At 35.8% G+C, this 21,952-nt stretch overlaps 3 protein-coding genes across 3 annotated transcripts in view; 2 read left to right on the plus strand and 1 right to left on the minus strand.

The window, feature by feature from the left end:
- The first annotated feature begins 68 nt into the window (after positions 1-68).
- LOC125241216 (TBC1 domain family member 13) lies at positions 69-5,326 on the plus strand. The gene is made up of 9 exons (XM_048149582.1): positions 69-171; positions 507-580; positions 708-833; positions 910-1,088; positions 1,223-1,321; positions 2,976-3,186; positions 3,536-3,737; positions 4,145-4,267; positions 4,428-5,326. The coding sequence occupies exons 1-9, from the start codon at positions 152-154 to the stop codon at positions 4,546-4,548; spliced, it is 1,155 nt and encodes a 384-aa protein (XP_048005539.1). The 5' UTR covers positions 69-151; the 3' UTR covers positions 4,549-5,326.
- A 5,834-nt stretch (positions 5,327-11,160) lies between these two features.
- LOC125240749 overlaps positions 11,161-21,952 on the minus strand; it is a 53,109-nt gene continuing 42,317 nt past the window's right edge. The window contains exons 5-7 of the mRNA XM_048148801.1: positions 17,949-18,101; positions 16,486-16,660; positions 11,161-15,750 (exon numbers count right to left, since the gene is read on the minus strand). Of these exons, the coding sequence (XP_048004758.1) occupies positions 15,538-15,750; positions 16,486-16,660; positions 17,949-18,101 (541 nt within the window). The 3' untranslated portion in view covers positions 11,161-15,537. The remainder of the gene's footprint in view (positions 15,751-16,485; positions 16,661-17,948; positions 18,102-21,952) is intronic.
- The window catches only part of LOC125240750, a 31,557-nt gene continuing 25,385 nt past the window's right edge, over positions 15,781-21,952 (plus strand). The window contains exon 1 of the mRNA XM_048148804.1: positions 15,781-16,466. The gene's annotated coding sequence lies outside the window, so the exon portion shown is untranslated. The remainder of the gene's footprint in view (positions 16,467-21,952) is intronic.

Here is a 21,952-nt window from a genome sequence, read left to right on the forward strand (position 1 = left end):
AGCTGGCAACTTTATAAATAAAAACACATCTACAACTAGCAACATTTACTTGACAGTTCGAAAGGAAAGTCGTCAAAGTCGGCAACTGAGTTGTAAAGTGAAACAAGATATTATTAAGTTTTTAGGAAATTATAGCTCCTTATTTTCTATAATGAGTTTACACAAAGCAAGGTAATTAGACAAATATATTTCTGTGTTACTCATTCGCATATTCTATATGATAATATTCATAATTAGGTACATTATTTTGATTGTTCACTTGTCTTGTTATCGCGATTTAAAAGGGCGTACTACTTACTTACTTTGATTACTTTTTAATTAATAGCCTCTTTTGGTTCCAAATAGTTTCTTAAAAAAAATTGACGCTTTGAAGGGCGTAAGAACCATAGCAATAATTCCTGCAGTTAATTAATGTACCTACGAGGAAAAAAATATTGGATCCACCTACCTGTTTTTATAAATATAATGTTAGGACTGTTACTTTCTAATTTTCTTAATTGTTACAGGATTAAACTTTTTGAAGAGATATTGGAGAATGAAGTGATTGATATCAATTCCCTTAGAAAACTAGCTTTCAATGGTAAAAATATCTATTTAACTGTTAAGACTAAAATTATTTCCTACTAAATCTTATTAAAAAAAATGTTAAAGGTTACACTCACCCTTGTTATTTAAGCAAACAATCTATTATATTTTCTGTTTGCTAGGAATACCCGATGACAAAGGATTACGGTCCCTGGTGTGGAAGATATTACTACATTATGTACCACAAGAAAAAAATGTTAGAGAAACAATTCTAACTAATAAACGGCAGCTGTATAACCAATACATAAGTAAGTTTATTGTGCTTGTAACTTTGTGCTTGTAACTGAATTTAGAAACAAATTCAATGTTATTTAATATTTTCAGATGAGATCATAGTATCACCAGGAGGCCCCAGTGACCATCCCTTGAACATGAGTCCAGATAGCTCCTGGAGTACCTACTTCAGAGACAATGAAGTCTTGTTACAAATTGATAAGGATGTCCGTCGTTTATGTCCTGACATATCATTCTTCCAATCGGCTACTGAATTTCCATGTCCAGAGGCATGTATAACTTAACAAAGAATAGTTTTAGGACTAGAATATTTTTATCATGAATTTTACTTTAAATATTCCTACAATGTTTAATTTTATTATAAGCTTAAATTACAGATTTGACCCAACTTTAAATATTGCAGATTGTAAACAGCAATGGAGTGAAAAGACTGCATAAAAGAGTAGAACAGTCCATGCTGAGGTACTCTACTCTTGAGAGGAGAGGCCTGGGGGTGGCTAAGGTAAGAATTAATGTGTATCTTCTGTCTTGTGAATACATTTCTTCATAATTTGTAGCACTATGAATGGCAGGAAAAATAAACTGAATTTTATTTCCTAAATCTATTTCTTTCTTATTTAGTGTTGGTACTGTCAAGTGCAAATATACATATCAGAAAAAAACATTCTTATAAATAATTGTACTACGGTCTTATTACACTGGGCTAAGATGCTATGGGACATATTTTTGAGTAAGATGTGTACATGCATATTTTTACACTTGACTGTACTAGTGGTACGTATGTTAAATCTGTTTAACATATTCATCCTGGCAAAAAAGTGCAACACTACTACTATTGTTGCACTATACCATAGACCAGCGGTTCTCAAACTTATTTTCCCATGGAACCCTTTTAGAAAGTAAAACATCTGACGGAACCCTTAATTTTTTTTTTATTGCAATCTTTATAATCAATAAGCTAGTCTCATAGCTGGGCACCGTTAATCAAATAGTTAACTTCGTTAATCGCTAATCCGTTACTAAAAAAGTTAACTTCGTTAATCGTTAAAGCGATACATTTCGACAAATTTAACGTAAGTTAAAGTTAATCGTTAATCCGTTAACACGTGAAAAAAAAATTAACTTTTCTTTAAATATTTAGTTGCATCAGTATCCACTATAACGTATTATATTTCTGTAAAAGGCCGAAGTACAGCTAGCCTATTGAACTCTAGGCTGCACGTGGAAGGCAGTGATCGCCTGAGCTACTGCCAAGAGCTGTGTCAGGAGAGATGCTGGCTGTGACGGGACTGTTGTGGCACTTTGGGCGGTAGAGGCTAGGGAAGCGAATGTGGTCGTAAATAGGGCTCGAATTTGCTGCCCTATCACTACAACAGTCGCCATGGTAAGGCTTAGGATTCACCGAATCAAAGTTAGTAAAAGCAAATCCATGTGAGAATACTTTTTTAGGTAATATTTCGGACTTTTAGCAATCGACATCGGTAAAACCTAGGATTTACCGGCAAATCATAGGATTTGCCGTACTTCGGGCTTTTATAGTAGCGTTCAGAACGTGTTTTTCGCAGCGCAGATGGCGCCTGTGCCCTACTAGATTAACGATTAACGGACTCGGAGAAATTTAACGGAAGTTAACGAGTCCGTTAACATTTTTTCAAGTTAACTTAAAAGTTAATCCATTAATCGAAATGTTAACTTCGTTAATTAACGATTAACGGATTAACGAGTTAATGCCCAGCTATGGCTAGTCTATGGCAGCCATTCTCAAAGTGTGCTCCGCGGACCCCTAGGGCTCCGCAAAGCCTCTCTGGGAGCTCCGTGTGAATTTTGGGTACCTGATATGCATATGCAACTTCAACTCTCTTCCATAAAACCAAATATTAACCAATTGTTAAAAAATAAAAAACAGTTCCATGTAATACCTCACATTAGAATCTAGTGATTAGATTTTACTATCATGATTGCTTATTAAATGAACCCAAAATTCACACGGAGCTCCCAGAGAGGCTTTGCGGAGCCCTAGGGGTCCGCGGAGCACACTTTGAGAATGGCTGCCATAGACTAGCTTATTGTATACTATGCCAAAAAAAAACATTTTCAGACAAATCATCTCAGCAAATATAATATTAATCTTAAAGTCTTCTTGTGTTACTCGACAGCTAAGCAACGAGATCCGACGGTCAGACAGCCAGCCGTCCGGCGACTACGAGCCGCTGAACGAGGGCTGCGAGGCGCACTGGGAAGTGGTGGAGCGCATGCTGTTCCTCTACGCCAAGCTCAACCCGGGCCAGGGCTACGTGCAGGGCATGAACGAGATCATTGGCCCGATCTACCACACCTTCGCCACCGACCCCAACTCTGAATACCGACGTGAGTACTCTAAACAATGTCAATGAAGGGAGAATACAGCAATACCGAAGTTTGTAAGTTTGACACTCGTAATTTACAAACTTTCGATCAAGCTCAAGTAGCAGTAGCTACTTCTATTAACACATACCTACTACTAAGCTAAGAGTAAGCAAATTGCGAACTTCGGTTTTCGCGTTTCAGAGTGACCCCTGTTTACGTGTACTGTAGCTATACATTGCGTTATTAGCTATGCACACCTATTCTGGCCATAAATGTCAATAAAAAGGATTTCTTCAATAGCGTGTATTTTTCTCTCGTCTTTTATTGCAATTCTCTGGAACGAGTTCGTGATTATTTGGCTATTTTTCAGAACATGCCGAGGCAGACTGCTTCTTTTGCTTTACCAATTTGATGTCCGAAATTCGTGATTTCTTCATTCGCACCCTCGATGAGACTGAAAGTGGTATTAACTACATGATGAACCGGCTCTGTGACTGTGTGAAGAAAAATGGACCCCAGGTTTGGAATCGAATGGAAGTTCAGGAGCTTAAACCCCAATACTATAGCTTCAGGTAAATTACTTAGATACTAACCCCCTTATTCATAAACGTACTCTAAAGTTATCAAGCCGATAAAGTTCGTTTGTCCCTTTCCGACGTATTGGTGGGATAGAAAAGGACAAACGAACTTTATCGGCTTGACTACTTTAGAGTATGTTTATTAGTAAGGGGGTATATGTATAGTATAGATAGACACTTTTGGTGTCAAATTCAAGACAAATTTTATCCACCTTTAATGTTTTTAAGTCGAATTCAAAGGCATTTCTAACAATATTAGCCTCTGATCTGAGAATTGATACAAAATGAAACAATTGTATTATTCATAACATTGTAGAGTGGTTTTCGCGCCTAAACGTAGAGTGGAGTCTACAATGTAGAGTGGTTTTCAGTAGGTTAATTTTTAAATCATTTTTTTTCAGGTGGATAACGTTGCTACTTTCTCAAGAGTTTTCCTTGCCAGACGTAGAAAGGCTATGGGATTCCTTATTTGCAGATGCGATGAGATTTGATTTTCTGATATACATATGCTGTGCCATGATTTTGTAAGTATTTATTTTTGGTTTAGGTAAATACAAATTAAGACGCAACAGATAACAAATTGTAGTCCTCATAAAGAACATTAATTACAATATTCATTCATTCGTATATTTTTATGGCTAAAATGTAAAATTGATTACAGACTAAATGTAAAATTGATTACAGACTCGTGGAAGACAACTTGCTCAGCGGCGATTTTGCTTCGAACGTCAAGCTGCTTCAAAACTTCCCTCCAATGGACGTCTCTCTTATACTGAACAAGGCTGTTGAAATATCGCAGAGGTAATACCTCTTGTCATAGTGTATTTGATACCTACTTTACAGGATTTTACATTGATAATTTAATACGTAAGTTTGGAGAATTTATTTCAAATTTTAGCATTTATTTAAACTTAAGAAGATATTATAGCTGTACTGTATGTAATTAATTAACGGTTAAAAAGAGTTTTCAGACTAAAAAGTGATAATAAACGGCCGGGGTAAATTTTGGTTGTTGATCGAAATCATTAGAATAAGAAAGACGTATGCTGAGAGTTTCGGACTAGTTCGATATTATAATTATATTTAATACCAGTTGGGGTAAGAATAACGTTAGTTTCTTTAATCCGGGGTAGAGGAACAGTAAGGGGATTCCGCAAAATTATTAGTTTTCCCCAGTGTTTATCTTACCCCATCTAACCTTGTGTCTTAAATGAAAGTAGTTACCAATGCATTTTTTTTCCATAAAATCATTTAAATACGCGCCTAAACGAAATAGGCTTTAATATGTGCTAAGATTATACTAATAACTGAATTTTAACATAAAACTCAAGTTAGGAAAGATTTCACTAGCTATAGATAGCATACTCGTATCATATCACCTTCATATCAATTTAGAAAGTCAATAATTTATTTTTTCAGTAGTTGTGAATAATTAATTATTTCTTCGTGGATCTTGTTGTCTGTCCTAAATTAAATGTTTACTTTAAAAACCGGCCAAGAGCGTGTCGGGCCACGCTCAGTGTAGGGTTCCGTAGTTTTTCGTATTTTTCTCAAAAACTACTGAACCTATCAAGTTCAAAACAATTTTCCTAGAAAGTATTTAAAAAGTTCTACTTTTGTGATTTTTTCATATTTTTTAAACATATGGTTCAAAAGTTAGAGGGGGGGGACGCACTTTTTTTTCCTTTAGGAGCGATTATTTCCGAAAATATTAATATTACCAAAAAACGGTCTGAGTAAACGCTTATTCATTTTTAAATACCTATCCAACAATATATCACACGTTGGGGTTGGAATGAAAAAAAATATCAGCCCCCACTTTACATGTAGGGGGGGTACCCTAATAAAACATTTTTTTCCATTTTTTATTTTTGCACTTTGTTGGCGTGATTGATATACGTATTGGTACCAAATTTCAGCTTTCTAGTGCTTACGGTTACTGAGATTATCCGCGGACGGACGGACGGACGGACGGACAGACAGACATGGCGAAACTATAAGGGTTCCTAGTTGACTACGGAACCCTAAAAAAGATATAAGATACTAAACCAAGGGACGAAGTAATCGTAATTTAATAATTATTAACTTATACCAAATAGGTAGGTAGATGTTTTAGCAACAATGAAGGCACACATCTATAATTTACAATTTACCTTAAACATTTTAGCACACAAACACCGTAAATCCATACTAATATTATAAATGTGAAAGTGTGTGTCTGTTTGTTTGTCCGTCTTTCACGGCAAAACGGAGGGACTAATTCACGTGTTTTTTTATGTGGAGATAGTTGAAGGGATGGAGTGACATAGGCCTACTTTTTGCCCCCCACTTCCCTAAAATGGGAGGGGGTGGAAGTTTGTATGGAGCATTCCGCAATTTTTAAATTTAGCGCGAGCGAAGCCGCGAGCAAAAGCTAGTAATTAATAAAAATGCATATTAAAATGTTGCAAAAGTTTGATGGTGGCTTATTCTGCATAAAAAAAGCACATGTACAAAAATTAACTATTATTATCTTGTACGAATTTAGTAGAAGTTAATTTTACTGTATACCTAAATCTTATTTTAACTATGAAATAGTTTTACTCAGATACGTTTCCATTCATTCGGATTCGGATTCATATCAGAGTTTAGAATCCTACGATTCGTTTTGACGAGCAAATAGCCAACAGTAGGTAAATAAGTTAAAGATTTTTTTGCAGAATATGCTAGGTAGGTAGAGTTGCCAAAGTCCAGTTATATTATTATTTAGATACTGTAACGTCTGTAACCAAACGGGGCTAATGGTACCTAGTATGTACATACAAGATGATTAAGAAATTATGATGTGATGTTTATGCAATTGATACGGTATAACGACAGCTGCCCTTTAGCACAACTTGCCTTGTCGCGCGCGAGTCCATACATCAAGCGCGACTTTCAGTATGGACTCGCGCGCGACATGGCAAGTTGTGTTAGAGGGGCAGGTCAGATCCAAAATTTATTGTATAATTTACACAGATTAAACTGCCACAAAACTTCGATTAAAATACAACTCCCATCTCCCGTATCTTTGCAAGTTGTTTTTCCAGGGCTTTCTATTTTCATCTTGCGTGCCACGAGTTTTTGAGGAGTTTTTTTTTTTTTTGCGTAATATATAATATGAATTAATCATATTGACTGGTTAGAAAAACTTTTATATTTAAAAAATATTCCTGATTTAAATATTTTTACTTTGTTCAACTTATAGACCAAGCAATAAAAAGCTGTAGGTAGAGGAAAATGAGAGGAACAAAATTTTTGACGTCGGAACTTTGTTTGGTCTAATTAGGACTTTTAACATATCCAAATTTTCCGGCCGTACCCCTAAAGTAGGGAGAAGAGAGGGATAGGAAGGTCCCTTTCTTCGGATTTTTGTTTATATCTCGAACTCAAAAAGTATGCATCCTAGTGACATGATGACTATTAAACAATAAAAGCTAATTAAAATTGCTGCAAGTTTGTTTCTATAAAGATTTTCGATACAAGATACGGTTATCGAAATATCCGCTCTTGAAAATTTATTTGGGAATCAAAACTTTATCTTGAAATCTACATCAGTAAAACTACCATGTCGTATTTGGTATCGTTTTCGTATAAATGTGCCAAATTCATTTACGGTATTACGTTTGACACTAATCGGAAGAAAAACGTTTCTAAAACCTTTCTTACCTAACTCATGTTCACGCAAACCGCTTAGCCGAATCATTCGTTCAAATTTAGTATATAGAGAGTTTGAGTCACAACTGTCACAAGACCATAGGATCGTTTTTATGTCAAAAAACTTGAAGGGTTTGAAATAAGGAGTCGCAGTAATACAGTTCCGGCGAAATCTGAGGTTAATACTGTTTGAAATTAGGTTTTAAGTCTTGTTTGGTATCAATTAAAACTATAACAAAGTTGCTTACCACTTATAGTTATTTGTTATACAAGGGGGCAAAGTTGTATTTTAACGCCGAGTGTGGAATTGAAAAGCGAGCAAGTGAAAGGATTCTATAGTTGAATCACGAGCGAAGCGAGTGGTTCGAGAATGGAATCCTGAACTTGCGAGTTTTTTAACACACGAGAAGTAAAATACATTTGCACCCGAGTGTAACACAAAACTTTTCCCCTCACTAATAGCGAGAAAACTACAACGCAAAAGATGCGTTTATCACTGCTTCCAGTAGTTCCACAGGTGGTAAAAATCATCTTTATTACTAGATTCACCTACTTTTATCAATTTTAAAACAGTTAATTTGAGTTTATTCAAGGTCAAATTACTTTACCCACTAGTGGATAAAATGCGTTTTTGCCCGCTGGTATTGAAGGACAAAACACGTGTTTCCGAGCTAGTGAGGGGAAAATATACAAATCGGTTGAGCGACTATTTAATTTTTTGATGTTCCATACAAAGTTCCACCCCACTTTTTAAACTCTTGAAGGATGAGTTAAGCAATCAAAACTATCGTATGTCCTAATCTGAGACTTAAACTATCCCTGTGTCAAACTTCTAGTAAATTGACTCAACGGTTTAAGCGTGAAGAGGTCTAAAATACGGAACCCTAAAAATATTTTTTTTTTTAATGTTTTTACTTCGAAGTGATGTTAATGTGCTACCAGAAATGAACTCAGCACCCCATATTTACACGGAAATTATACCAAAAATGACCTACCAGCTTTACATAGATTATCAATAAATATCGAATTGAGAGCAACTGAAAAACATTTAAGAGCGGATATATGGATGTATAAATAACTAAACAAGATAACAAACACGTACATGACTGAATGAAACGCATAGCAAATTAATTCAGCTTTTATTCGTTTCTCTCTCTTCCAGCCGGCTTGAGGGGTAGGGCTAAGGACTTTTGATGTTTAGCTTCTTACTAGTCTAAACAAAGTTATGCGGCCTAAAATTGTGTTTAAAGCATTTCCCTCTATACCTCTTAACGACTATTCGTGTGCTGACCTATTAATTTACAACAATTTAAAGGTGTCCAATTGTAATGTAGGTGGTACTTATCTGTAGTTAAATAAATTACGATTTATGTACGCATAAACATACCTACTTATATCTAGGTTGAACTCGATGTTTGTACATTTTTGATGCAAAGTAGGTAATTAACACTTTCGAAACCGGGCTCTACGCGGCGCTACGACATTTTCGCTACATACGGGGAAACCCATGTAATCGGCTACGCTTCTACGAGCGGTGTGCCCGACAGTCGGGTTCTTGGTAGCGAAAGTGTTAAGAAACTTATAGATTTGTTATAGATTTGTTCCTTACAAATTATATATTATAAAAATCTTTTTCACTTCATATTATTAGCTTTTATTTTATGCGAACACTTCAATCTCTATAAATAACTAATAGATATACAACTGATTGCCTTATATGACCTTGTCCCTATCCTTTTTATTTTCATAACATTGAAAACATGATTACTCGTTTCGTTTTGATGCTTTCTCTGAGCTCTTTGATTGTACCTACCTACCAATTCAGTGTAAGCAATATCTTTTGAATTATTCCATGTAAAATAAATGCAACACTACTATACTATACTTATAAATACGTACATTGTTTATTCTTGCTGTTTTGGTGTAATTATCTACGTTATAATATAATGAAGTCCATTGAATAACAAGATCAATTTTAACGCTATAATTGTTTAGTAGAATAAAATAAATACTCTTTAAAGACAATATTATATTACGTTTAACGAATCATTGTAATTAAGGTATACGAAAGAAAGAAATATATTTTCAGTGTGATTTTTTTTTTCAATAATAAGTACCTACCTAAGCACATCATTGAATGGGCCGACTGCGCCTAAAGGCGCCCATTGACTATTAGTCGCCCAGACAGCACTGGGGCATCTAGCGTTTAAAGGGAACTTTGCGCTCATCTTATCATTTGACCTCCCATTGAACTACACGATTGGAGCTCAGTGCCCTATCGTCTCGTCTGCTAAATGCGCTGACCTAATTATTGTTCAATGATGTTACTACGTAGTTTTTTTTTACTCTGAGGTAACTGTATACTTACTCGTAGCTGGAACATTGATCACCGTCAGGTCTATTGAGGAATAACGACACCGGCGGCCCACCCATATACGTCAATCTTCCAACCCTTAAAAAACAAAAGGCGTCTCTCATCTATGAGGCTAGCACGGCGACGAAGATCTATAATATTATACAATCCCTCTGGTGTTATCCTCATTCTCTTACTGCAGTAGTGCGTAACCTTTAACCCTTAAATGCATGATTTTTTTCTTTTAACTAGAAATTAATAATGTGATAGACAATGGTTTTCTGACTCTAGGAAAAATAATAAAAAAATATTTAACATCGATTTTAATACTAAATCAGTGTTAGAAGTAAAATAGGCTAAATCTTACTTATATAAATATATAATTACTAGTAAAATTTATAAGAAAACTTTTACTACTATTAAAAAGGTACACTATTTGAGAAACCCCTATGATAAAATGATTAAACATAAAATAGTTACTAACTCTGAAAAAATCTGCCTGAATCATGTACTAAAAATCACCATCATCCAGTTTTTTCACACTTTTCCGCCATTTTTTCTTAAATAAAAACATTATTTCCAACCATTTAAGAAAAAATGGCGGAAAAGTGTGAAAAAACTGGATGATGATCCTACAGATCTAAGAAAAATAAATAAAAAAGTCCAGCTTATATTTTGGCTAGTTTATTAAAAAATACATGCATTGTAGCCAAATGGCAACAAAATGCATTTAAGGGTTAACATAATATAGTCTCAGTACTTAAAGTACTAAGGTTGACTAGAGTAGCAAGATAGATATGTGCCACAGAATATACATAAGTACTCGTATGGTATAAAAGTACTAGTAAATACTAAAGTATCTGAGAAAATACTATGGCAGAGAATTAATATTTTCCACTACCTCTGTGACAAATACGTAGTGCACGGGTGAAAACATATTAACATTATTAACGGTCATAAATTCACGGCATATAATATCACCACCTTACTAAAATGGTATAAAATGATTAATCTCCATTAACCATTTTCAAGTTTGTGCTCAAAACATCAAAACAGAATGACTAATGATGACACAGGCGAGCCAAACATGGAGTGAAGATTGTTGAATGTTAAGTATTATGGATATATTTAACATTATTATTCTGATGGTATGTTTAATAACTATAATAAGTAGGTACAAATAACCGTTGTAGGTACCTATATAATATTTTCCAAACCTAAGACACTATCTTTTAGCGAACATTAGATAGAGATCTTACCGAATGCCCAATAGTTACATTACAAAACATTCGGCTTAGGTACTACTACTACTACTACTACACATACACCTCAAATAAAACCATGAATTGGGATGTCCTCCAAGGATATCTCAAATTGAAAGCATAGGCGTATTATAAAATCATTTAATCGTACAGAATAATTGTAGCAACAAGCAAACGTCCTGTTGATATTCAATAAATCTATGGTTCCCTAAGGGCCCACGGTATGTGATGATAAGTTTTCAACGCAAGCGCGGATCCAGCTTCGTGCCCAGGGGGGGGTCACGTGGTAAAGGCTCAGGCCCCAGAGGGGGGTCACGTGGTCTATTTGTATGGCCAACTTGGGCTCCAGGGGGGGTCATGACCCCCATGACCCCCCCCCCCTGGATCCGCGCATGTTTCAACGATTTGTTTCGTATATAAGAGCGTAGAGTTGACACAGGAATAATATTGTACACAGGAGCCTGATCGCGAACTGCTCCAACCGCCGACAGATCTCACGGGGACCGTGAGAACATTCATTATAATTTCATAAGATAGGGAAATAGGGATCGCTACGTGTTGGACCTTTCGCTATCAGGCTGCGATGAGTTAAAATGTTATTAAAATTCAAATATACTATTGCAAACTTGATAGAATTGATACGTTAATTCTGTAAATGTCATTTATTATACGTGGTTGTACCCTACAACACTTGCGTAGATCGTTGTCGTGGCTCTCCACTAAAGCAAAGCTTAACTATGGATGATTAAGTATGATTCACTACTGACATTGTGTATAACAAAAATAACGGACTGCCGTTGGCTGCTGCTGATCGGTGTCGTCAAGGAAATTACATTAAATAAAACAAAACATGAAAACTAGAAATATAGTTTTAGTCATGTATTACAAAAGCGGTGTCATAAGATTAAATTCCACATCACTAACACCGTGGCCTACAAATTTAGCCTAATTAGTTTTACGAAAATCAGAAACGGGTTGGGTTATATCGACGATATTATTCCACAATATTATTTTATTGTTTCAAAACTATGAATCCGAATTCAGGATGACTTGGACCTCTCAAATGAAATTTTAATATTGGTCTGAGTTACCCTTTTTGACTGCGAATTGGTACTTACTTAAATATCTCTGGATTCGTTTACGAATGTTTCCATGAGCCCTATACATTTTCGAGTTTTAATGTGCAATTCCAAAGCAACAATCTAAAATGATCCATTATGTATTGTATAGGCAACACAATCGACTGATTTGTGGCTTTGCAGGATCATTTCGCCGAGCTACTAGCGACAATAAATAATAATACTTGACATCCATAGTAATAACTTAATTTTTAACAATAACTATCTGATTGCCCCAGTAGTATTTTCTCATAACATAACCGTCTAATCACGCGTTTAAGGTCTAAAAGTCCTGGTCATTTGTTTAGCAGCACCGAGCTTGCGTTGCCAGCTTTTTTTACATTTTTTACACTTTCCGACGATTTTCATTTGTTTGTTTTTTACATTTTCCGACGTTTCCCGTTATCTCACTACCTTGATGAGCTACGACATCCAGGGTTATGTTACATTGCGGTTCTATCTTTGCTTTTTGTCCTACTTATTAAAAAGAAAACAAATTATTTGTTTCATTCTGATTTATGATTATATCATAATATCAGTAACTCAATCAAGTAAATGAATTAAGCAATTATAACAAAGGCAGGTATCCTATTTCTTCAGTATTATTACAATAATGTAGCTAGGTCGTGCAAAGTATAAATAATCTACATATCTAATTAGACTTAGATATTAACAATAATATTACAAAAAGTATGAACCGATCGGCCGCCTCGTGATCTCGGCTCGCGCGGCGGCGGCGGCGGCGGCGGCCGGCTGCTCCTCGGCACAGTGACACCTACTTTATCCCTCCATTCATCTTCCTAAATGTATGTTATATACAGCTTTTTATCAACAGTATAAAAGCGACTATTTGCATTAGTGGATTACATTACTTCCATAAGTACAATAGCAACTAATGTAATAAAAAATATAAATTTGCTGTTTATTTATTTGCTGTTAAAATCATAATATCGTAATCCAATAGGAAATAGCCGCCTTCTCACAATTCATTTTAAATAGGTTAAATTCAATAGAATTTCATACGATAATAAATTAAAGACAGCGTGAATCACATTACGTGTATTCGATCAAAAAATTGTAAACATAATGATAAAAACAGAGAAGTGTACCATCAAATGCATCAATTCAATAAAATACCAATGTCTTGTACTAATACAATTTCATTAATACTCTGAGCACATAATATACATACATATAGTGCTCGAGAATATATGATATTGATAAGTATATAGCTCTGGCTTATCCATAAGGATAAATGTATCCCAAGCATCCACACAAATAAGGACTCTGCGAATATTCGTGGCATCTTTCGCTGTCCTGATGACACGAAAGAGAATCCCTATGCATGGACACATCACATCAAATTATTAACATTTTTTTTTTATTCTTACCATCAATAAGTAAATAAATAACGATTAATTAATTAGATGTTGCTAGACGGCTAAATAGTCATAAACAAAAGAAGGACTACAATATTTAAAACAAGTTGTTTCTTGTAGACAAGTGTCATTTCCGACTAATAACCCGCTCCGCACAAACCTGGATCGCATTTTGCAGAAAAAAGTGTTTGCACATAATGTAAAACTGCGGCATTTCTACTACAATTGGTACAGGATCCGTAGCTCACGTCGATGACTTACATCAAATGCTCAATATGTCTATGCTCGTTACATAATGCTACAAACACTGGAAAAAGAAGACACCTTCCAAATTATGTCAATACGTATCTATTGCTCTACAAAAACTATTAGGATACGTCAGAATTGAAATTGAACATTGAAATGCATTTAATATTATCTTAAAAAATAGGTAAAAACCTAATTCGTACACTTCATTGTAAAAAGCATTTATGTTTCCAAAACACTACTGGACGCAAGCGTAAATTATTTTAGAGGGATACATTAATATCGTAACAACAATCATAACATTCATTGATAAATTTATTACATTTAGACCATAATTATGTTGAAATAAGTTCCATCCATTGAGTGATCTGATCGCTTGAAGTAGCGGGTGAGATGACATCTATGCGGCCCGCTGTTTAAATATCCAAACATTTCAATTTCTGCACGTTTCATAATACTTTTTTTAAATAAACATATAAAAATATACATTAAGATTACGTCTAAATATTATTTAACACATTCAACTCTAAAGTAACAGTTCTAAAATAAATTATGTATTCCAAAAATTATGACATTCATTGTAACATGATTATTACAGTAAATATTTTTACAATTGTAAATGAACCAGTAAATTTAATTTATATGTAATCTGCACAAAATTATTAATATTATTAAATTTGACACGCCAACATAGTTGAAGTTGACCACTTTAATGTTCTCTCTTCTGTTATGTACTTTCTCTGCGAAAGTAATAATCCTGAGATTCAATAGTTTAATCATTCGCATGATGTACAAGTGCGACATATCACTGGATTTGCGAACAGATTTATCAGTATAATCAATAAATTAAAATCTTACGTTTTCAGTGACACTAGCTAAATGAAATAAATACTTTTCTTTGTACCTTAATTTGATAGATATAATAGTAGTAGAAGATACGTTATAATAAATATTTACCCTCATCTATTATTTATGTGTGATAAAGAATATGTATATATGACAATCGGTCATTTATTATCTATCATTAATACATAACAGATGAGGGTATATGTATATTATGCCGGATCTTAAATCATAACGTCGTTACATTCATTAACAAATGAAAGTATATTTTAAAAATGCAACTATGTGTAAATTAGGTTCAAAATTAAAGTAAGACATTTATTGTTACGAGTTACACTCACTCGTTAAGGATTCCGTACTTTGTAGCCATTATATAGGCAACAAAAACGTTGTATACCTACACTAAATAGGAAGTAAACATTTTATTCGGGTTCGGGAAGTTTGCAGTAAAATTGTCAATAGAAAAGTGAATTTAATGAATTAACTTAATACTATGATTTGTTTTTACAAATAGAGTACGAGATTTCATAATCATTAGGTAAATGCGATATTTTGTTTGTTTTGTTTTGATAGTGATAGATTATACTTATACAATAGTAGTACCAAATAAGGTATATTAAGGGTTTTGGTAGGTACGGAACCCTAACTAACAGTAAGTAAGTAGTAGACAAGTATTTGTAAACTTGTAATAATAGTAAAATATCACAAATAAAATATTTATAGTCGGAAAAACCGTATTGATAACCTATTAATTTCAATAAATGTAATGATAGAAATTCATCGCGAAACGTTAAAATTGTGAACATGGGTAAAAATGAAATAGCACCGAGTAAACACCGAGGTCTTGATGGGTCATGCGACGTATAGAGAAGCGAACGTACGGTGCGGGCGGTGCGCAGTGCGGCGGCGCGGGTGCGGTTACTGCAGCACGCAGCACTTGCACTTGGGCTTCTTCTTGATGGTGACGTGCTCGGGCTGCTGCGGCTCGGCCGGCGGCGCGCGGCTCACCTCCACGGCGCCCGCGCGCGGCTCGCCCGCCGCCGCGCCGTTCTTAGTGCCGTTCATCGCCTTCGGGGTGCTCGCCACCACACCGCTCGATGCTTTCGTCTGGGGCGAAGAGGGCGCATTTGCCTGTAACCATAATAAATCATCAGGTCCATCACAGTTATTTCATTTTAATACAATGTGTGGATTAGATGGAAAGAGTTTGAAGAAGAGTTCTTATACTTCTTTAAGAGAGACATAATAATATAAATGTCTTTATTTTTTATTACAGAGCACAAGAATGTCACTTTGGTACATATTTATCTTATCATGTCATACAAGTGTCGATGTGTTGCGCACCTGGTAATGTTTACGTCTACAATAGACAGAATTATATATAAAGAAATATAATTCATTGTTTCTCAATTCACACAATATTTCTCAATTACACCAAACCATCAAATTATTTCGACATTCATTCACAATCACATTGCACGTTTGAAATCGAAGTTGTTTACGATGTATGAGTTCACTTCTAAAAATACTCTTAATTTACACTCATATGTGTAGGTACAGTGATTACACTAAACATTCAACTAAGGTATCAACAGTATACAAGCTAAGGACCGCGTCGTAGTTAGTCTTCGTTGAATTTAGTCATTTGCTCGTTATTTGGATATCTTATAGTTATATGGCTTCGTACGTATGTCTGGCTAGTCAGTGATGTGTGAAAGTTGTTCTAAACTAATTAATTGTAATCAATATTTATTTGACACCAGTGCTTTGCTATGTGGACCAGGGAACATGACTTGTAGATATCAAACACATGAACATAGCGCATCTCGGGTCGATAGATATAACAGGTATCAAGTGGGTACTCACACTGAGGTTGTTAGCATGCTGCTGCTTCTCCTCCTCCACGCAGGGCGCGAGCTGCGGCTGCGCGGTCGGCGTGGGCGTGATGGGCTTGCCGCCCTTGATCAGCGACACGATCTCGTCCGCCTCACGGCTCAAGTCGCCGTCCGGCCGGAACGGGTTGTCCCAACCGCTCTCCGTGCTGTAAACACACAACTATGTAAGCGCTTGACACCACAAATCCAGGGATAGACTACGTATGTAAGCTATGTTACATGACACTCACTATCACTTGACACCAAGGAACCCTACGTCCAGCCCCTCTAGCACAACTTGCACTGTCGCGCGCAAGTCCATACTTGAAGTCGCGTTTGATGTATGGACTCGCGCGCGACAAGGCAAGTTGTGCTAAAGGTCAGGTATAAACTATGTCACATATGTTCGACGATACGTAACGCCAATTCGCTAATAGTCACGTTGTCTAACTTAGCTCGAAATGTCTGGAGTCCAGTTATGAGTACTTACACAACAACCAACCAGGCACGAATCAAAAACCGAGGGCATAGGTTTTTGATTAGAGTTCAGATCAGAGATTTAACAGACAACAAAATAGGGTGTAACTTGGGTAGCACGGCTTGTAATAATGTTTGTTATTATGTTCACCAACATTTTCACCTTTCCAATTTAATTTTATGATAGATTCTTAAAAAATAATACTGCTAACTATTCGGAATATGTCAATAATAACAAGATTACAGATAAATTGTATGTTGATCAATAAACGGATTCTCTAATGCAATTAGAAAACTGATATTAAATAAATAAATAATAACTATTATAAGACATTCTTACACAGATTGACCTAGGCCCACGGTAAGCTCAAGAAGGCTTATGTTCAAATACAAATTTAATCTCTATACCATAATTAGTCTCAATACTTTCAGTATTCAGGTATCTTGTTTATAAAAACTTTGAAACAACGTAAATACAAGGTAAATACTTACTTTACCGAGTCTAATTTCGTGATAAAGAACGGTAAGCATCAGTATGAAATTAGTTGCGGTGTCGGCCGGCACTGAACAAAGCGGTCGAGCTACCGGCCTAGATCTAAAAGGATGCAAGTGTAGTGCTATAAGGTACGAGTAATTTGAAATAGTCTATTTGACTAAACTCATGAGCTAACGCTGAAGGGCTAGTAAACCGTTAAAATCGAGACTCGTAATTTAAAAATGTCGCGTGTTTTCTCCTTGTGATAAAACACTGATAAAATTTTAGTTACTGGTACCAGTTAGTCTTCGACAACCAAAAATTAACGTTATTCATAGTGCACGAGATCCCACTGGCATTGAATCTGAGTGGATAGTTCTGATGACACGAGTTATTGTCATTTTCGAATAGGCGTTCCACAAGTTATGATTTCAGAAATTCGCGCGTGTTCGTGAATGAGACGGTCTGGTGATGGAGACGGTGGTTGTGGAGCAGGCACATACCTGATCTGTCGGTTGTAGGCGGCGTGGTCCGCCATGTCGGTGTGCGCCGCGAGCAGGGCCGCGTACAGCTCGTGCGAGGCGGGCGGCGGCGGGGACAGGCACTGCGGGCGCGCGCCCTGGTAGAACGAAACGCGAACCTTGGCGCGCTCCGAACTGAAACACGTTACAAATACATGTTATTATGGCCCAGTAATACGTGATTGGTCACAGTAGGTCAGTTATTATGTTCAGGTATTGAGCGACGCTAACGCGACTTCAGAAAATCTCTTTAGACAAAACAATATTTATTTTCGATGTCATAATACTCATAATACTAAACAAGTGCGCCCATGTACATAAATTATATTAATCTACTTTAATAGCCAGGTCTACACAGAGCAAGCGGCGTCCCGACTGTCCGGAGGCAACGGCAAAAGTCCAATGTAAACATGCCGGCCGTTTGCCGTTAAAGGGAATTGCCTCCCGACTCTGATCACTCTTTGTGAACCTGGCTTATTCTGATGAATAATAGAATCATATTATAGTATATTCTTTCTGCTCAGGCAAAACAAAAGACAATTGAGAAATAATTCGCTTGGCAGCATTCATTACATCAGACTTATTCTTTAAGCTAGAGCACTAAACTAACGCTGTAAAAACTAATTTTAAATGGTGACATTTTTATTAAAAGGTCAACTAAATCCAACACCCACTTGGTTGATGCTAACATAATATACATATGCAGCGAGAGCTCAGCCTTGCATTTGCTTGTTTGAGTGTATATGTGAACAACAAACAGTAAACAGTTCTAATGGTGAGGTGCTACTACACACATACATGGTAAACATTTATAAATATTCAGTGCAGCATACAATCCAGCAAAGATATTTCAATAGTTTTTGCATAGAAAGTTTGCTTTTCAACTGACTGAACTAAAAAGTAGATGTTACACATACAGACAAATATGTAAAGAACAATAACAACAAGGAGCCCTTGTATATTGTATTCATTAACACATTCACTGTGGTACGTCTTTACACCTCTTACAAAGTATGGTTCATTTCAAGTTAGGTTAATTTCCGCAGCGAAGGTGTTAAGAAAACTGTGCATAACAGCAACATTTATATTAATATAAATAAAATTGACTCCAGAAAACCGATTTATTTTTGTATAACTGGAAAACATACATTAATATTAGACTTATTACTTGGAGTTTTTCATAATTTAGAATATATGTACAAGTACAATCATTCTGCGCATGCCATTACACCTATAGTATACCTAGGGTAACCACTGTAACCAGTTTTATTTTTCAGAGTAGTCCCATTTTGACAGCTCATCATAACCAAACCTAATTGAAATATCTAGTTCTATTAGACATTATTTTATATTCCACCGAAGTGTCCAACTAGTTGTTACATCACACAAGTAAAATCAACAAATTGGTCCTCCACCCACACATGACCTATTAGCATCAAATGTCCCTGTGTCTGGCTCCACAATGTGAACATCTGACATCATTCTAGCCATTACAAGTCATGATTCAATACCTATTTAAGGTAAAATGGACCGCTGCACAGCTTAATTGTGGCTGCAAGGTCACTCTGTTTGCCACGGCAGAACTCCCGATCCACTTATTCTATTTATGAGTAGCCAATTAAAACTAATATTGTCATCAATTAGAATAACTCCTGTCTCAGTTTATTGCAAGTACCTATTTAGATACAATTAACAACATTACCAATGTTGTACACTTTAATCTCTAAAGTCTAATAGATGAATTCTTGCAACGGTACCCAATCAAGTAAAAGAAGCTATTTAGACTAATGTTGCTGAATAGTCATTCAGTTTTTCTATGCAAATGTATTAATGCAACAGCTTATTATAGGATTGTACACGAAAACAACTTTAACTTAACTTTTCTTTAAAGTAAATTGATGCCTAATATGCTTATGAAGTTCCTAATTTAATTTTGTCAGGGTGTTTCCCTAAACAGTGTCAATGAGATATATAGAAAATGATTATGTAGTTCCTTTTAACCATATCCTATGCATGGTGGCCTAGCTAGCACAGGACGCAGCCGCGATGGCGTCGAAGGTTACCCGCGCCTCGCAGTACGGCACGGCGGGCAGGGCGGCTCCTCGATCAAGGAAGCCGATCACTGATATCAATATTATAAATAGAGCTTATGATTTCGAAACGTCTGCCAATTCATGTTTACGATATGAACATAACACGCCGAGTAGTGACCTTGTGTTCTTGATGGCAAAGGAACGAAAAGTCATTTTAATGTTTATAAATCAGTCCTCGTGACGTCATGATGACGGAATCTCGTGAAAATTTGTTTTATGTCTATTAACTTTACATCTCATATTAAACATTAACGTCGCATAAGCTGATACGTAAACTAAACAAACTTTAAAATGTAACAAGTTATTGTTTTGTAATAGGTACCTTAAACAATCAAAATATGATCGGCGTACATTCGGCGAGTTAACACCCAAAGAATGACGTTAAAATGCTCACTCACCTGATAAATATCACAATATTTCAACAACTACGATTATCACTGGCCACTTGTTATGAATCGCAAATACTTATACTGACACATAGAATTATAAATTTATAAACAAAAGCGCAATATGCGCAACACGGGGTTTGGCTCGCTAGTAGACGCTTTTCGCTCCGTCAGTGTTTCCAACTTCAACCAACCCAACCCAACAAGCATCGATCTCGGAAGTTGCTAGCACGCAATACGAATGGAACGGAACGGAGAGGAGCAGCGCTATTCGTTCGTTCACTTGTTCGGCTAGTGACGTAACACATTCACAGAATTAAAAACGAAACGTTATTTTTTAACCCTTAAATGCATGAATTTTTCTTTTAACGAGATATTAATATAGTAAGGCGGCGGAATTGAAAAAAGTCGTCTAGTTTTGAAGTTGATGTGACTGGAGAGTATACTGCTGACAAGTGGTATCGTTGTGATCGGTACACTTTACTGAGTACGAAATAATGACTTGTCGCATTCTCAGACTGTAGGGGGTTAACTATGACGTCACAAAGATCGCGGTCCCGGGTTTCAATTTTTTGCCAATTTGTCTAGAACTCCTTATCCAATTTTGAAAAATGAGGTGTCGATTGAAAGCGTATAACATGCTGATTAAGATTTCTTATAAGTGAAAAGTATAGTTTTGTTAGTTATTTTTTAATTAACAATAATGCAAAAAATACTTTTTTTTACTCTCTTTTTTTATTTTTGTGACTCAAAAAGGCAATGAAAACGGCCACTTAGCTAAAAAATATGTTATGTAAATCATTTAGCTACATTATTAAGCTATCTGTTGCTTTTAAAATTTCTACGATCGGATAATAAATTGACACGCGTTCCCATACATTCGGCGTCTACCAAATTACACCTCGCGCAAAATTCGTTTCAAGCAGATATACCTCTAATCTTATTCATCGTAACCTATCAATATTGGTATCATTTGAAAGTACAATTAAAGTCCTTTAAGAAACAATATCAACCATTTTCTTAAAATCAATAATCGCCAGTCTACGGTGGTTACAAAGAAAAAAGCGGGGATGCAATTTGAGGGTCTCTAGGTTTGATACCCTAGACGAGTTTAAAAGGGGAGGTAAAGGTTACATATGGGTTGTTCTCTGGCCTGAAAGCTACACAGAGGCCCAGGGGAGGAAAAACTAGGGTTTAAGTTTAGTTTTAAGTTATTTTTTCTTTTATTTGTTGATTTTATTGTGTTTAATTTTTTTTAATTTTATCAAGAATACACGCTGGTTTTTTTTTGTGAAAATACCCTTTTTTATGAGAAATGAGATGAATTTCATGGCATTTTTCGATAGAGACTAAAATTAACTTTCAAATAAGGCCACATAGTCATACTTTTACTTATATAATATTAAGGGTAATAGCCCCGGCGGAGTAGTGCAAGCGGGACAGCAGTGTAGCAATCCATAGACCTGACTTCACTGGTTCCTCAGTGCCACACATAGTCTTACGAGGT

This window comes from Leguminivora glycinivorella, chromosome Z, assembly GCF_023078275.1.
Source record: "Leguminivora glycinivorella isolate SPB_JAAS2020 chromosome Z, LegGlyc_1.1, whole genome shotgun sequence".
NCBI lineage: Eukaryota > Metazoa > Arthropoda > Insecta > Lepidoptera > Tortricidae > Leguminivora > Leguminivora glycinivorella.

Bases quoted from the DNA above. Each gene is read 5' to 3' on its own strand.
- LOC125241216 (XM_048149582.1), top strand. From the start codon at position 152: ATGAGTTTACACAAAGCAAG. The intron at 172-506 runs GTAATTAGACAA...TAATTGTTACAG, and splicing joins ATGAGTTTACACAAAGCAAG to GATTAAACTTTTTGAAGAGA. The intron at 3,187-3,535 runs GTGAGTACTCTA...GCTATTTTTCAG, and splicing joins CCCCAACTCTGAATACCGAC to AACATGCCGAGGCAGACTGC.